A 17,065-nucleotide genomic window follows, 5' to 3' on the forward strand; every position below is an offset into this window, starting at 1 on the left:
CCCCGGGTGGCTCAGTCGGTTAAGCCTCCGACTCTTGGTTTCGCTCGGGTCATGATCTCGGGGTTTTGTGTGTTCGAGGCCTGCGTGGGGCTCTGTGCTGACAGCTCAGAGCCTGCTTGGGATTCTCTTTCCCTCTCTCTCTGCCTCTTTCCTGCTCCGGGGCCTGCAGGCTCTCTCTGTGTCTATCTCTCAAAATAAATAAGTAAACTTAAAAAAATAAAACCACACCAAACTTGTGTGCATTAAAAAATTGTTTATGCTGATATGTGGAAAAAATAAGCAAAAATAAAGAGAAAAAAGAGGAAAAAATCTAGTTCAGATCTTCCATGTTCTTTCACATCATCCTCTGTAAAGGAGAGTTGGCCTCTTCAGAGTTGCACCCTGAACCCACACTGTGCCCCTTACAGGCTCCTTCCTATCCCTATACCTGACTGGTGGACATTGACAATTACATCTACTATCTGTCTCCTTCAACGTCTGGTTGGTCCTGGGGTCACCGATCATTCTTACTAAATGTCCTAGCATGGTAATCCCCAGGTTAAATATTCAAGAAGTCTCACTAAGTGATTGTTTCGTCACTCAACCTGAAGAATCTGCAGAAGGAAAGAGGATGCCTTGGCCCCTTTCCTTGAAGAAATTCTTAGAACAGTTGGCCTCAAATATTCATGAGCATCAGAATCATGTTTTGGCAGGTGGGTGTGGTATTTTGATTTGGTAGAACTGGGGTGGGGCACTGTAATCTGCATTTTTAACAAGCACTCCCGTGTTATTCTGACCCCATTTTGAGAATCTCCTCTAAAGTCAAGATCTGCATAGACAATTGATTTCATTTCCATTTAAATTCTCAGAGACATCTCAGACTTAGCAGGTCTAAAGTGCAACTCTTGGTCTGCTTAGTTGGTGGAGTGTGTGACTCTTGATCTTGAGGTTGTGGGTTTGAGCCCCACATGGGTGTAGAGATTACTTAAAAATAAAGTCTTAAAAAAAAAAAAGTAAAGTGCAACTCTTGATACCCTCCCAAATTTTTCCACCACCCACACAACCTTCCCAATCTCAGCAAATGATTCCACATTCCACCTAGTTACTCACACCAGGAATCTTGAAGTCATTTGTTTTTTATTTTATTTTATTTTATTTTATTTTAGGGAGAGAAAGAGCACGCAAGCAAGGGAAGGAGCAAAGGGAGAGAGAGACAATCTTTTTTTAAAAATATTTGTTTCATTTTGAGAGAGAGAGAGAGCCCGTGCACATGAGCACAGGGAAGGAGCAGAAAGAGACGGAGAGAGAAAATCCCAAACAGTCTTTGCACTGACACAGTGTGGAACCTGACCCAGGGCTCAAACTCAGGACCATGAGATCATGACCTGAGCTGAAGTCAAGAATAAGACGCTTAACTGACTGATTCACCCAGGCATCCCATCACTCTCTCTTTTTAAAAGTTTATTTATTTATTTTGAGAGAGAGAGAGAGAGAGCACACTCTCATGCATGCTCGAATAAGTGGAGGAGGGGCAGAGAGAGAAGGAGAGAGAGAGTATCATAAGCAGGTTCCGCACCATCAGCACAGAGCCTGATTTGGGGCTCAAACTCACCAACTGTGAGATCATGATCTGAGCCGAACTCAAGAGCTGGACGCTTAACTGACTGATTCACCCAGGTGCCCCCCCCACCCTGCCCCGCCACCCTCTCTCCCTTTTAAAGTAAGCTCGATATCCAGTGTGGGGCTTGAACTCATGACCCCTGAGATCAAAGTCAAATGAGTCACATGCCCTACCAACTGAGCCAGCCAGGCACCCCTGAGGGATCTCTTGGAAATGTAAACAGGGTCACGTTGCTCCTCTTCTTCGAATCTTTCAAAGCTTTCCCTCTGTGCAGAGTCCAGCTCCTCGCTGTGACTTCACGGCCCTCCTTGGTGAGTGGTTCCTGCCTCTCTTTCCACTTCACTTCTAAATCTTTTTCCCTACCCCTGTGGTCCCTCTGACCTGGACTGGCTACAGAACGTGCAGGGCCCAGTGGAAAGTGAAAATGCAGAGCACTTGCTCAAAAGTTATTAAGAATTTCAAGATGTAACAGTTACACCAAGAATGGAGCATCAACCCGAGGGTGGAGCCTTTCCGAGTACAGAGCTTTGTGCTACGGGCCCTGCCTCTGCCTGGAACTGTCTGCCCCAGTTTATAATACCCAGCTCTCAGCTCAAATGTCACCTCTTCAGAATTGTCCGCTGAATTGAAAGTAACCTCACCCAGTTCCTCTCAATCATATCACATCACTGGGTATTATGATCTTCTCTGCACGTGGCCCTATCTGAAATGATCTCATTTGTTTACTTGTATATTTTCTGTGTCTCCCTGCTTCCCTCCGCCCCCCCCCCCAAAAAAAAGAAACTCAATGAAGGACCTTTCCCGCCATGTCACTTCTGTATCTCCAACACCCAGAGCAGGGCTGCTTCAAGACTAGGCACATGATAAATGTTCGGTGAATAAAACAAATGACTATGCTGAAGAATGCACTCCAGGAAGCTGGTGAAGCATACTGGCCATCTACCACAGGGGCATCCTACAGCCAGCAGCGTTTTTGCTTTTGTTTTTTATTATTTTTTTTAAAGATTAAAAAAAATGTTCATTAAGCAAACTTTACTCCCACCGTGGGGCTCGAACTCACAATCCCAAGACCAAGAGTCGCATGCTTCAGTGACTGAGGCAGCCAAGTGCCCCTATTTTTTTTTTTTTATTTGAGTCACATTTGAATTCCTTCAGGCATCCTTCCCACTGTCTTTTTTTTTTTTTTTTAATGTTTATTTTTTGAGACAGAGACAGAAAGAGCACAAGCGAGGGAGAGGCAGAGAGAGAGGGAGACGCAGAATCTGAAGAGGCTCCAGGCTCTGAGCTGTCAGCATGGAGCCTGAAGCTGGGCTTGAATTCATGAACCATCAGTTCATGACCTGAGCTCAAGTGGGATGCTTAACCGACTGAGCCACCCAGGTGCCCCTTCCCACTGTCTTCAATTCTATCCCAATTTACACACTTCAGTTCCTGTCTTTTCTGTGGTTGAGCAGGGATGAACACATCACTTTCGAATCTTTTTAGTTATGTGACCAAGAACAAATTACTTGATGTCTCTGAATCTTTTCTCTTCATCTGCCCAATGAGGACAATTGTGCTATCAGCTATTTGAATTGAGATTAAAGGAAATAACACCTATACATTGCATGTAAACACTAAAATGTGTATAAGTGCTGCTGTTACGAGTTTAAGAGAGGCAGTGGTGAAATGGGAAGGACACGGCATTCTGGTTCTAGCTCCTCACCTACTACATGTATGACCTTGGCCATGTGACACTACCTGCCTTAGCCTCCGTGTTGTCTCCCACAAAATGGTTGTGTTAGCAGTGACAGCTATGTTACAGTATTGTTGGGATTATCAGAGAAGGTTCGAGAAGAAAGTAGGAGTTACTCTTACCTTTCCCTGAAAGAGCAGTGGGAAGGAGCCATTGGAAGAGCCCCAGGACAGTCCCTCGTGTAGCCAGCAGGGGTCTGCTCTCCCTCGCATTGTACCCAGGACTCCTTGGGAGACACAGCTGGGTCCACAGGGCCCAAACAGAGGCAGCTCTTGGTTTCACCATCCCAAATGCCTGTCTCCATAATGAGAAAGGAACAGAAATCTGATTTCACAGATAAGCAAGGCACCTTCCCCAACCATGCAAAAACAAACAGATAAATAAATAAAATAGCCACCCTTTGTGCCTTCCAAAATGTGTGGGTTCCAGCTGATGGGAGTTCAGGACATGCTACCCCCAAATATGGCACTGTGACATGTTGAATGTTTCAAGCTGAAGAAATTTAAGGAATCATAGATGCAGAAAGGGCTTTCTAACTCCCTGAAGCATGTCAGAAAACTGTCATGTGAGAAGTGCTCTCTCTATATCTGGAGAGAAGAAGCACCCTTATCTCTGAAGACTGAGGGATACAGGGAGGAATCTGAATGAACAGGCCTTGCTACATTTCTCCCAGTTTACTATATTGTTCTATCCCATCTTTCTACAGTTGGGTCCTCATTTCCTTATGAAGGCTCCCGTGTCACTTAAAACTTATACTAAATAAATCTGTATGCTTTTCTCTTATTAGTCTGTCTTTGGTTACAGGAGTTCCAGTGGAGAACCTAAAAAGGTAGAGAAAAACGTATTCTCCCTCTCCTACACAGCCTCTATCATTACTTACTGACCCTACACTCTTGCAGGCTGGGGCTTCATAGATCAGTCCCACTTTTGCTGCTTGGCTACCAGGAGTGTGACCTTGGGTGAGGGTGGGATTGGGGAGGTATGGAGGAAAGGAGGGCCTTCTAAGACTGTCCCAGCTCCTTCCTCCTTTGCCTTCAGTGCCCCTCCCTTTTCCTGTTCCCATCAGCTTCAGCCTTCACAGTGCCGGCCTTTCCCTATGCTGGTTCCCACTGGACAAATGTCTAGTTTGGCATCTGGGAGTAGAGGTTTAGAGGTGGGGCTCTTGACCCAGGCAGACCCAATTTGAATCCAGACTCCACCTCTTACTAGGAGTTTAACCTTGGGAAAATTCATAGAAGCCTCAGTTTCCTTACTTGGGAAATAGGAAAAAACCTAATCATAGTACCTACTTCATAGGGTGGCTGTGAGCACCAAATGAGATAATGCATGTGGAGTTATTAGCTTGCTGCAAGCACGGCACATAGTAAGCCCCACCCCAAAGGCTGCTAAATAGGGATAAACTTTCAAAATATCTAACAACTGTTCTCCTTGGCCAAGTATAGAAAAATCCGAGGGGCTGCTGGGTGGCTCAGTCGGTAAAGTGTCTGACTCTTGATTTCGGCTCAGGTCATGATCTCACAGTTCATGGGATTGAGCCCCGAGTAGTGCTCTGTACTGACAGCATGGAGCCGGCTTGGGATTCTCTCTCTCCCTCTCTAACCTCTCCCCTGCCCACAAACATCCTCTCTCTCTCTCAAAATAAATAAACAAACATTAAAAAAAATCTGAGTTATGTGATACTCTTTTCTATGTTGTCTTATCCCTTCAAGAAGTGAAAGAATAGAGAATTGGCTGGTATGGACCTTTTTTTCAATCACTAAATTGAATTTTTGGTTTTTTTTTTTAATTTTTTTTTTAACGTTTATTTATTTTTGAGACAGAGAGAGACAGAGCATGAACAGGGGAGGGGCAGAGAGAGAGGGAGACACAGAATCAAAAGCAGGCTCCAGGCTCCGAGCCATTAGCCCAGAGCCCGACGCGGGGCTCGAACTCATGGACCGTGAGATCGTGACCTGAGCTGAAGTCGGAGGCTTAACTGACTGAGCCACCCAGGCGCCCCTGAATTTTTGGTTTTAATTCAAGTAATATTATTTCCATAGGCTAAAAAGTCAAACTATTCTGCATGACTTTTTATGAAAAAAGTCATCTCACCACTAATTATTATTTGGAGGCAGCTGCTTTCAACTCTTTTAGCTCTTTCTTCCTTATTTTTAATCATGCCTCTGTCCAATATTTCTTCATTCTAAATAATATGCTCATACTAATATTTCTTGATTTTTTTTCAAATGTAGACATTACCTATTGAGTTCCCATTATGGAAGAAGACTTATATCTCCCAAACTAGCCCCCTTTCCTTTCCTATACCCTCACTATATACTTTTGTTAAACATTTTTATTAGATCAATATTCAGGTTTTTTTTGTTTTTTTTTTTTAGAGAAAGAGGGGGTGCAAGTGAGCAAGGGGCAGAGAGAGAAAAGTGGGGCTCAAGCTCACTTGAAGTGGGGCTCCTGCTCACCAGAAGCAGGGTGCAAGCTCACCCAAGCAGGGCTCGAGCTCATCAGATGTGGAACTTGAACTCATGAACTGGGAGATCATGACCTGAGCTGAAGTCAGATGCTTAACAACTGAGCCAGCAGGCGCCCAATATTCAGTTTTTATATTACTGTGATTGTAGGTATTTTTCACAGTTAAGCCATGTTACAGAGTAGAATTACTATCTTTAAATTTTTTCCTTATAGGGGGTGCCTGACTGGCTCAGTCGGTGGAGTGTGTGACTCTTGATCTTGGGGTTGTGAGTTCAAGCCTCATGTTGGTGTGAAGATTGCTTAAAAAAATAAAACCTTAAAAAATTCTTTTTCCTTATAATATTTTCCCTTGAAGTTTTTTGTCTTTCTTTCTTTTCTTTTCTTTTCTCTTTTTCTTTCTATGGTTTTCTATATTCTTGTCACTGACTTCCCCTGTATACACTTTGGAGAAATGAAAATGTCCCTTTCAGATCCACTAGTATCCCAGCAATATTCTTTCTGGCTTGGCCCTTCTTGGGGCCTCTGTCCTCCTGTGTCCTCTTATTTTCATCTGGATTGTGTGTTTTTAGGCCTGCTGCACACTAGTCATCCTGGAGTGTCTCCACACGGTTACCCTGGGAATCCTTTCGCTTCTTCCTCAGGCTGGATTTGATTTCTGGACCTCAAGTCTCCCTCTTTATTGTTTTACTCCTTTGTTTTGCTGTAGAACTTCCCTTAGTGTCTTCCAGAGAAAGAGTCCGTGGAAAATAGATTTTTTTTTTTTTTGAGAGCTTGCAGGTTGAAAAATGTCATTTTCCCCTTTTACAGTTGAGTAATGATTTGGGTGGATAAAGATTTTTTTTCTTTCCTTCTTTTTTGGGGGTAGGTGGGTGGGTGGATATAGATCTCTAGGTTCAAACTCTCCTCTCAGAATTTCTAGGGAATTACTCCTTAGTCTGGTGTTTTGGAGAGATCCAAGGTCATTCCAATTCCCAATCCTTCATTTGTGACCTATTTTTCTTCTTTGGAAAGCTGTAAGACCTTCTCTTTATCCCATGTGTCCTGAAATTTCACAACGCTGTACCAGGCAGCAAGCTATTTTTCCATCCATTGTGCTGGGCCCTCTCCACTTGGACATTCAGGCTCTTAGAACCAGAAAATGTTATTTCTTCAATATGTTCTTCCTTCCTTTTTTCCCCCATTCTTTCTGGAAATTCTGCTATTCAGATGCTGGACTGACACTTACATTTTCTTCTCTGTTCTTTCCTATTTTTCTTCTCACCTATTCAAAAAATCTTTCTTTAGTGCCTATTATGTGTCATTCATTATTCTAGGTGCTAGGGATATAGAAGGGAATAGAACTGGAAAAAAAAAAACACCTCTGCTCTAATGGAGTTTACATTAAATATTAGAAAGTGTAACTACTATGGAGAAAAATAAAATTAGGGAAAGAGACCAGGATGTTCAGAATACTAAGCTCTGTGATTTTAAATAGGGTTATCAGGGAAGATCTTACTGAGAAACTAACATTTGAATAAAGCCCAGAGGATGAGGAGACAAACCACATGGATAAGTTATCTTGGGAAGAATGAGGCAAAAGGAACAACATATACATTAGCCCCTAAGTAGGGCAGACGGAGGCAGGAACAGGTCTGGAGGATCAAGGTATAGCCCAGGAGCCAGTGTGCCCAGAGAGGAGGGGCAGAGAGGAATGACGTCTGAGAGGTGAGGTGATAGTGGTCAATGACAGGGAAAGCCACTGAATGGTTTCAGCAGAGGACTAATGTGCTCCAATTGACCTCGTAACCTTATCACCATGCTCCTTGGAAGACGGTAGGGGGTCAGGGTGGAGGCAGACACTTAGTTGCTATTGCAATGATGAGGGAGAAAGTAAAGATGGCTTGGACCAGGGTGTCTTTTTATTGTTTTCTGGGAGATTTCTGCAATTATTTCCTAACTCTTCTATTGAATCTTTCATTTCTGCTTAAAACACTTTAACTTTCAAAAGTTATTTCTTAATCTCTGCATATTCTTTTTTTCTCTTTTTGGCATCTGATGCTTCCTGATGTGGTCCCTTATTTCCTGAGGTAATATTATATTTCTGTGGCTATTGATTGCCATTCTTTTGATGGTTTCTTTTATTATTTCCATTATCTCTGGTCCCTCTGAATTCCCCTTCCTGTTTTTTGTTTTGCTTTGGGGTGGGGGTGTCTCTGTCTTACAGGTTCCCTTCAATGTCTGGTTATCTTTGGCTATCCATTCATACATAAGAGCTAAGTGGAAGCTCTGTGTGGATGGGGCTTCTGGAATGATGGACTTCTCTGCAGGATATCTGGGCTGGAACATGACCTTTATATGTTGGGGAGACCCCACCCCTACTCCCATTTTTTCCACCAAGTCTGACCACAATGTTAGCTTCTACCAACTCTTCTCACTTTCGGCATGGTACTTCTTTCCTTATCTGTGCCAGATATGTTAAAGTCTCTTTGTTCAGTCTTTCCGGAGGACAAAGGAATTTATAGAGTCCGTTTCCTAAACTGCCTTGTAACCAGTCCTGTTTTCAACTCTCTCATCTTGGTACCTGGTGATTCCAATTCCTGAACCTTTCCGGTACACCCTAGCGTTAGTCAACTAGTTTCCTTGGCTTCTCCACTCCAGTAATTTGTTTCTTCTATTCTACTAAAGCCATTTCCATTTAAATTTGTTTCTTCTATTCTACTAAAGCTATTTCCATTTAGCTATGCTTTCCGGCTTCCAAAATCTTTTCTTTCCTTTTTTTTAAATCTTTTCTTTTTTAAAAGATTTTATTTTTAAGTAACCTCTACACCCAATGGGGGCTCAAACTTACAACCCCGTGATCAAGAGTTGCACACTGTACATACTGAGCCTGTCAGGAACCCCTCCAGCTTCCAAACTGTTGTTTACATCTCTTGCCTGCTGTTGTTCCTTCTTCAGGCCTCCTTGTCCATGTGAGTTTACTGCCCTTCTCATCCTCTTATTGTCATTTTGTGGGGTTGGGAGAGAGAGAAGGGGTGTATCTGATTCAACCTGCAACATTTTAACCCTCTAGTCTCTCTACAATACTTACATTCTGTGTTCTGCCTCTCCTTAGATAGAGAGTTGTTTTCACAGCTTAAAATTGTAATTTGCTCGGACTGGGGTTGGGTGAGGCACAGGGTAACAAAGGAATGGAAGATACACATCCTTCTTCCAAAAACTTATATTCCACTTGACTCTCTCAGGGTCGGGAAGGGCTATTTTCCATTTTATGATTGCTGTCAACTACTCTTTTCAAAAGCAGGGAAGTTTTCATGTCTCTCCTACATTTTGTGTATTTTGGCTAAGGGAGCTGGAGGCTGGGTGGGGTCCTCAGGAAAGCCATAGGATGGAAAAACCTGATTCATAACCCACACAAAGTCATTGCCGGTCATGGGCAGTAGAGATTACCAAATTTAATTTCCTTATTTTATAAAAAGGAAACTGAAACCCAGAGAGCTTTAGTTGATTTTGATCAACTTTGGTCTCCTTAAAAAATATTTAATCTCGGGGCGCCTGGGTGGCGCAGTCGGTTAAGCGTCCGACTTCAGCCAGGTCATGATCTCGCGGTCAGTGAGTTCGAGCCCCGCGTCGGGCTCTGGGCTGATGGCTCAGAGCCTGGAGCCTGTTTCCGATTCTGTGTCTCCCTCTCTCTCTGCCCCTCCCCCGTTCATGCTCTGTCTCTCTCTGTCCCAAAAATAAATAAACGTTGAAAAAAAAAATTAAAAAAAAAATATTTAATCTCTTAAAAATGCCAACTCTTGGGGCACCTGGGCGGCTCACTTGGTTGAGCATCCAACTCTTGGTTTCAGCTCAGGTCATGATCTCACAGTTCATGGGATTGAGCCTCAAATCCGTCTCCAAGATAACCTCACAGAGCCTGCTTGGGGTTCTCTCTCTGTCCCTCCCCTGCTAGCCTGCACTTTCTTTCTCTCGTTCTCTCAATATAAACAAATAAACATTAAGAAAAACAAGTCAAGGGGTGCCTGGGTGGCTCAGTCGGTTAAGCGTCCGACTTCAGCCGGGTCGCGATCTCGCGGTCCGTGAGTTCGAGCCCCGCGTCGGGCCCTGGGCTGATGGCTCGGAGCCTGGAGCCTGTTTCCGATTCTGTGTCTCCCTCTCTCTCTGCCCCTCCCCCGTTCATGCTCTGTCTCTCTCTGTCCCAAAACTAAATAAACGTTGAAAAAAAAAATTAAAAAAAAAAAAAAGAAAAACAAGTCAACTCTTAACAGTTAACGGGCCTTTAGGTCTAACTTTCCCTTCCCTTTGCTCCAAGCCTGCGGTCGCCTTGCTGTTTCTAAAGGTCAAAGGTCATTTTCGAGGTCTCTGAAATGCACTGTACCTTGTTTTATTTTTTGTAGCACTCGTTAATATTTAAAATTATGTAAATATTTTACTATTTATCTGATTTTCTCCACTGGAACTTAAGTCCTATGAGAGAAGGGCTCATTCCTGTCTCGTTAGCCGCTTAATCCTCAGAGCAAACCAGGATTTGAAAGGAGCTAGTCTGGTTCCAGATCGGCGCTTTCAACCACGATATTACGTTGCTATTCAGTGAATAAAGCTGAGGATGAGCTTCTACACACACATGGAAACAAGAGGGTAAGAAAATACATCTCACGCGTAGAAGCGAGCAGGTGGAAAACATCCGGACCCAAGCGCATTGTGCCCCCGTGACCTTTCTCTCCGGAAGCGCTTGCTGCTCTCGGGCGCGAACGCGCACGCGCGGCCGCCGGGGTCGCTCTGGGCCGCGAGAGTGGAGGGGACTTAAGGGAAGGTTCCGCCTCCAGGGCCGAAAGGCGCCTGCGCTGGAGGGGCTCCCTTCTGGCCGCGACTTCTCGTTTCCTCCCTCCCTGCCTGCGCGCGCCGGGTGGGCGTGGGAGGAGGCGGGGAACTGGGGAGGCGAGCGAGGGGGCGGGTGTCGCGGGAGGGAAGGAGCGAACCCGAGAGCTTCGTCCTGAGAGGAGCGAAGGCGGCAAAATGGCGGACCGCTTCTCCCGCTTCAACGAGGACCGAGACTTTCAGGTAAACACGGGCGTCGCCGAGCATCCGGGAAGGCGCTGGCCGAGCCGGGACCTCCTCACCCCCCGCTCCCAGCTCTTTTCCTTCAGGCTCCGCTCCGGATTACGAACCGGCTCGCTCTGCTCCCGCCTCCCAATTCTTCAGGGGGCCTCCCAAGCTTGAGGCGAGGCCGCGTCTGCTCTCACTTCTTATTCTCTTACCTGTTAAACTTAGGCCGCGGGTTTGCGGCTTCGGCCTGCTTGGGCGGGTTTCGGAAGCCCGACCGCACACTGGGGTCTGTGCTCCCCTCGGGTCCGCCCGGCCTGCGGAGGCGACGGGCGGGCTCCCGGGGGGAAAAGAGGGGTGGGTTGGGAGGGCTTCGGGCGGGTGTTGCTGAGACTACCGCTTCCGAACCCCTGGGATTTGCTCGCTCGGCTCTTCTTGGGGTCGCCCTTCGTCCATCCTCACTAGGGTGAATCCCTTTCATTGTCTGTCTTTTCATTTCTTCCCATGGAAAAGGGTGCTTTAGTTACCAGACGCCTTCTTGGTTGGTCACACATTGAGATTTCTCCGGGCGTGAACGTTGTTGTTGTTGTTGTTGTTGTTGTTGTTGTTGTTGTTGTTAGGCCGTTAGTTTTGCTTGGCAAACCGTAAGTTGTAGGACTGTGGTCGACGTAAGGTTGGCCCCCACCTACCTCGAAAGATTTTTAAGAAGCGTAATGATCATGGACTTCCTAAGCGTTTGATAACTAGCGCCACAAGCTGCCTTTTTCTTTCTTTAGTTGCAAGTGTTGTAAGGAAAAATGTCCTCGTGATAGCAGGCATTATTGAGCAAAAAATAAAGGCCAAATTGGAAGAACTCGTCTTTCGGGTGTTTAAAATACCTTCCAGTTGAGCATTGTTACCGCAGAAATCTCGGCCACTAAAAGGGATTTACTAGAGATTGCCTATTTCTAGGGTAAAGTACATCCTTGGAGTCTCAAAGAAACCACTGCATTACTACCGCATATCCTGGCAACAGCAATTTGGGTCAGGGGATGAACATCAGAACTCAAGTTTTTATCCCGCTGCAGATCTTTCTCTGAATATCAACATGGGATACTCTAGATACGTTTCAGAAGGCGATTTGAAGGGTTTGAATTCCCCGAAATGATTGGGTTGGTTAATAAACAGGTAAAGCAGTTAAACCAACACTGTTAACAGACTAGTGCATAGAACGCTTGTGAGAAGTTTTGCAGCAGTAAGGGATCTGGGGGCTGTTAAAAAGCCTTGTAATCATGCGCCTGCTGTGTAGCTGCAGCACAAGACTGGATCTCAAGGTGTTTAAGAATATAATGCAGGGCCAGGGAAGTTGAAGCAGTTCCTGTATAACCATTTGATTCCTGAGAAAGATTGTTTTTTAGTGAGAACTATAAAACGCGTGTAGGCTGAAAGATGCGTGGGCTTTATTGGTAATTTTTAAAGAGACATGTCGTTAAACTGAAATCCTCAAGTGCTTTTTCAGAGGAGAGAATTTCAAGGTGACCTAATAAAATTGAAAATAGATAATATGGACAATTAAGTTTTGAGGGAAAATGGCTGTCAACCCCAGAAGTTCAGCAGGCTTAAACAAAGAGCATTTGCAGAGCCCTGAAAGAAGAATTTGAAAACTGGATAGCAGATTATGAGTGCTGTCACTTGAAAAAAATGAGAAAGCCTCTACCTTTCAAGTAAGAGTTCTTTCTCTTAAGCTTTGGTTGGGTTTATGTAAAACCTGGTTGCTAGTCCTTGGAGGATAGTACGTTTATTTGAAGTTTGTTTCCTGCTTGTATGTTGGAATAACCAACTTCTGCAGTATTGGGTCAGCCAGGAAAATGTTGGTTTTTAAAAATTCAGATGTCCTAATATTAAGGGTAAAATAGGGTATTGGGAATGAAAACCTTTTAGACAATTATAAGATGTTACAACTTCTGTAAATTATTGTACTACATTTCTAAAAAGCATCCATTTAAAAATACTTAAATGTGGCACCTGGGTGGCTCAGTCTGTTGTGTCTGACTGCTGATTTCTACTCAGGTCATGGTCCCAAAGTAATGGGTTCAAGCCCAGCGTCAGGCTCCATGCTGAGCGTGGAGTCTGCTTAAGATTCTTTCTCTCCCTCTGCGCCTCTTTGCTGCTCTCTTCTTTCTCTAAAATAGAAAAAAATACATAATAAAAATACTTAAAGTAGTAATTTTCTGGATATTATGGTAAAAGGAAAAATAAAAATTGATTTTCATTAATATGGTCTTTCAATTAAAGTTACTGAGAGGAAGTGTAATAGCATGCTTCTGAATATAGTATATCTGAAACAAATTTCAGGGTTGGGTTATTCAAAATTAAATGTGGCCTCCTTTTAAGGTTTTAAGTGATAAATGAGGTGAAGGCATTGAATACAGTTGAAAACAAATCCCAAGTAGGTTTCCAAACAAAGTGCATAGATCCTGTTGCTTTAAACAGATCTTCTTACAGTACGAGAAAATTTTCTGTGCTGTCTTCTCTGGTAAGTTCTAGATGAGTATCATTTTCTTTGCCTTTAATTTGGCAAGATAATTTAGAAGTATAAAATTACACTCTTTGCCAATTTATCATCAAGTGCAAATTTTGAAGAGTTTGTGGTATCTTGAACTTAGTATTGAGTCAGAAGTGGGTTCACTTATTTGTAAACACCTGAAGTTTAAAGGTGTTTTGTATAATACGGTGAGGAGCTTAATTAACTGTGGTATGCCACCTGGAGCACTTATGACTAGAAGGGGTAATCATTATCAGGGACATTTAAACATTTTCAGTAAGTTCATTTTATTTATTTATTTTTGTTTTTTAAAAGCTTATTTATTTTGAGAGAGTCAGAGAGAGTGTGCACGAGTAAGCAGGTGAGGGGCAGAGAGAGAGAATCCCAGGCAGGCTCTACGCTGATGGGGGCAGGGGGAGGCTTGAACCCACGAACTGTGAGATCATGACCTGAGCTAAAATCCAGAGTCTGGTGCTTAACTGACTGAGCCACCCAGGTGCCCCTCGATAACTTCATTTTAATAATAAACAGGTATTACTCTACAGGCTTTATGTGTATTATTAGCTAATAATCTTCACAATAACTCTATGAGGTAGGTACTATTAACGCCCATTTTCAAATGAAGCAGTTAAGGCACAGAGAATTAAATAGCTGGCCAACCACATACAGTGGATAAATGGCAGAGCCTAGATTCACACTCTGGCTCTTAGACTCTTGAACCTGTGCTCATAATCATTGTGTCTACTGGTAATTACATATTTTCTGTATCTGTAATTGAGTCATCAAATATGGAGGATAAACTTCTAGGTCACAAAGAGTAAGTGAGCTTTTAGAGAGATTACACAAGTACTTTTTACTGTGTTCTCTTTTGTCCAGATCTGTTTCTTGGTCTCTCAAGGACTTCTAAGGAGACTTCTGACAGTGATGAGTTATACTCTCATAGAGGATATATTAACTTAGTTTAGGCATTCTTTTGTGTAGTCTTTTTAAGTGATATTTTTTAATCTTTGGAAATCTTTGTGATTTAGGCTGATGTATTTTTTTTTTTTTTAATGTTAACTTTTGACTACGGCTTTAAGAATCTGACCTCAATTTCTGAATGAGACATGACTTCTGCCTACACTTACCAGGTTAAGGCATATTTGTTCACAGTTGGAAATGTTAACACAAACTAATGGAAAATATATAGTATAGTTTAAGATATAGATGTATTCAGTACTTTGGATTACAGGTTCTCTAAAGAAAGTTTTGTTTGTACAGTGATGTGCAACCATAAGGTGTTAAGATCTCAACATTTAGTGGTTGTGCAGCTATTAATGGTGACACTGCTGAATGCTATGAGGAAATACGTTCTTTAGTTTGTGTTCTTGCAGAGGACTGGTGATTTAAAGTAGCCTCTCGTTACTTTTTGTTCTAAATATATTCTGCATTAGATTTCTTTTTTTTTTTTAATTTTTTTTTTCCAACGTTTGTTTATTTTTGGGACAGAGCGAGACAGAGCATGAACGGGGGAGGGGCAGAGAGAGAGGGAGACACAGAATCGGAAACAGGCTCCAGGCTCCGAGCCATCAGCCCAGAGCCCGACGCGGGGCTCGAACTCCCGGACCGCGAGATCGTGACCTGGCTGAAGTCGGACACTCAACCGACTGTGCCACCCAGGCGCCCCTAGATTTCTTTTTTTAAAAAAAATTCATTTAATATTTATTATTGAGAGACAGAGACAGAGCGTGAGCAAGGGAGGGGCAGAGAGAGAGAGAGAGACAGACAGACAGACAGAAAGAATCTGAAGCAGGCTCCAGGCTCTGAACTGTCAGCACAGAGCCCGACACGGGGCTCGAACTCACAAACTGCGAGATCATGATCTGAGCCGAAGTTGGACACTTAACCGACTGTGCCACCCAGGTGTCCCTCTGTATTAGGTTTCTAGTGAAAAGGAGCTATGATAATAGATAGTTGAGTAATAAAAGAAGGAGAGAAGTATCTTAAAGTTCATAATAGAAATAAAATTACCCAAGGATTTTCTATAATCTATGTAAGTAATCATAGTGGTAAATAGCAATAAATCATGTATTACTTTTATGTAGCATGTTTGTAGGATTCTTCTAGGTGTTTCACATGATACCAGGATGTGGCCTTCACTTAATTCTGAATTTGACCATTAAGTGAGGAGGTTAAAGTTTTAAAGTACTTAGGGCACAGAAGCATGTAAGTATATTTTCTGTGGTGGTGTCTTGTAAAAAAGTTTGCATTCTAATGCAGATATGGCAGAGACATGGGCAAGTGTTCTAATCTCTGTTTTCTAGGTCTCCCACAATCTGGAAGAGATGCCACTAGCTATGAGAATGAATGTCTGCTTTGCTTGGGATACTGAAACTTATGCAAAATTATTACTGTTCCCTTTCTCAACATATTATGTGATAGGTGGAAAGGATTGGAACCAAGGCTGTACCAGTTTCAAAATACTGATGATAAATTGGCATGGTTATTAGCAAATGCAAAATTATTGGTTAGTATATTCTCAGGGGATCAAGAATTACCATGTCAGGTCAGCTTAAGGGAAGGCTCTCTGGTGGTGATTTGAAGGATACAGGGTATATATTCAAGATAAAAGGTATTTGAAAAGGGATATTTTAAGGAAAAAAAATCAGAGAAAGACATTTATGAGTTTCATTGAAGGGAGAATGGGTTTGACAAGAATTGTGATCACAGGGTTTTGTGTGATGGTATGCTTATTTGTTTTTAAAAGTAGGCATGGGAGGGGCGCCTGGGTGGTGCAGTCGGTTGAGCGTCCGACTTCAGCCAGGTCACGATCTCGCGGTCCGTGAGTTCGAGCCCCGCGTCAGGCTCTGGGCTGATGGCTCAGAGCCTGGAGCCTGTTTCCGATTCTGTGTCTCCCTCTCTCTCTGCCCCTCCCCCGTTCATCCTCTGTCTCTCTCTGTCCCCCCAAAAATAAATAAACGTTGAAAAAAAAAATAAAAAATAAAAGTAGGCATGGGAGACGAAGAAGAAACAGATCTAGAGGAATATAGTATCAGGCTGATGATTTACAGGGCTGTTCTAGTACCATGAACATAGAAAAACAGGTGTGTTCTTTTTTCCTATACGTATCACACAGTTCTCATTAGCGTACTACAGAGGGATTCTTTTATCATGTTTTATCAAGTCTTTATGATAAATTATATAACCAGGGTGCTTGGTGGCTCAGTCAGTTAAGCATCTGACTCTTGATTTCAGCTCAGGTCATGATCTCAAGGTTCCTAGGTTCCAGCCCACTGACGGTGCAGAGCCTGTTTGGAATTCTCTCTCTGCTCCTCTGCTCTCTGCTCTCTCCTCTCTCTGCTCTTCTCTCCTCTCTCTGCTCGTGTGTGCATGCTCACTCTCTCCCAAAATAAATAAACTTAAAAAAAATACTATAAATTACATAACCAGAACTAAAAACTGTGACTTAAAAATTTTTAAAGATCTATATCATTAATTATCCTGATTCTGCTGCTTTGTAGCTGAGACACATTTCCATGTCCTTTCCATCTGTTTGGGTACATGATAAAATGAAAAAAAGGACAGTGTTTTCTTGGCAAGATTTCCATTTTCTGGGGCACCTGGCTGACTCATTTGGTGGAGCGTGCAACTCTTGATCTCAGTGGTGACTTCAAGCCCCACGTTGAGCGTGGAGTCTGGTTAAAAAAAGAAAAGGAATAGAAGTTCATGAGATCTTGAA

At 43.2% G+C, this 17,065-nt stretch overlaps 1 protein-coding gene across 3 annotated transcripts in view; it reads left to right on the forward strand.

The window, feature by feature from the left end:
• Positions 1–10,733: 10,733 nt before the first annotated feature.
• The window catches only part of GPATCH8 (G-patch domain containing 8), a 99,587-nt gene continuing 93,255 nt past the window's right edge, over positions 10,734–17,065 (forward strand). For 2 of the 3 annotated variants that reach the window (XM_047845534.1, XM_047845533.1), the window contains exon 1: positions 10,787–10,841. Coding sequence is in view for 1 of the 3 variants with exons in the window: in XM_047845532.1 (XP_047701488.1) it covers positions 10,797–10,841 (45 nt within the window). In the remaining 2 variants the exon portion in view is untranslated. Of the gene's footprint in view, positions 10,842–17,065 lie in introns of all 3 variants that reach the window. The other variant, XM_047845532.1, reaches the window with a different exon arrangement.

This window comes from Prionailurus viverrinus, unplaced genomic scaffold (genome assembly GCF_022837055.1).
Source record: "Prionailurus viverrinus isolate Anna unplaced genomic scaffold, UM_Priviv_1.0 scaffold_35, whole genome shotgun sequence".
Lineage (NCBI taxonomy): Eukaryota > Metazoa > Chordata > Mammalia > Carnivora > Felidae > Prionailurus > Prionailurus viverrinus.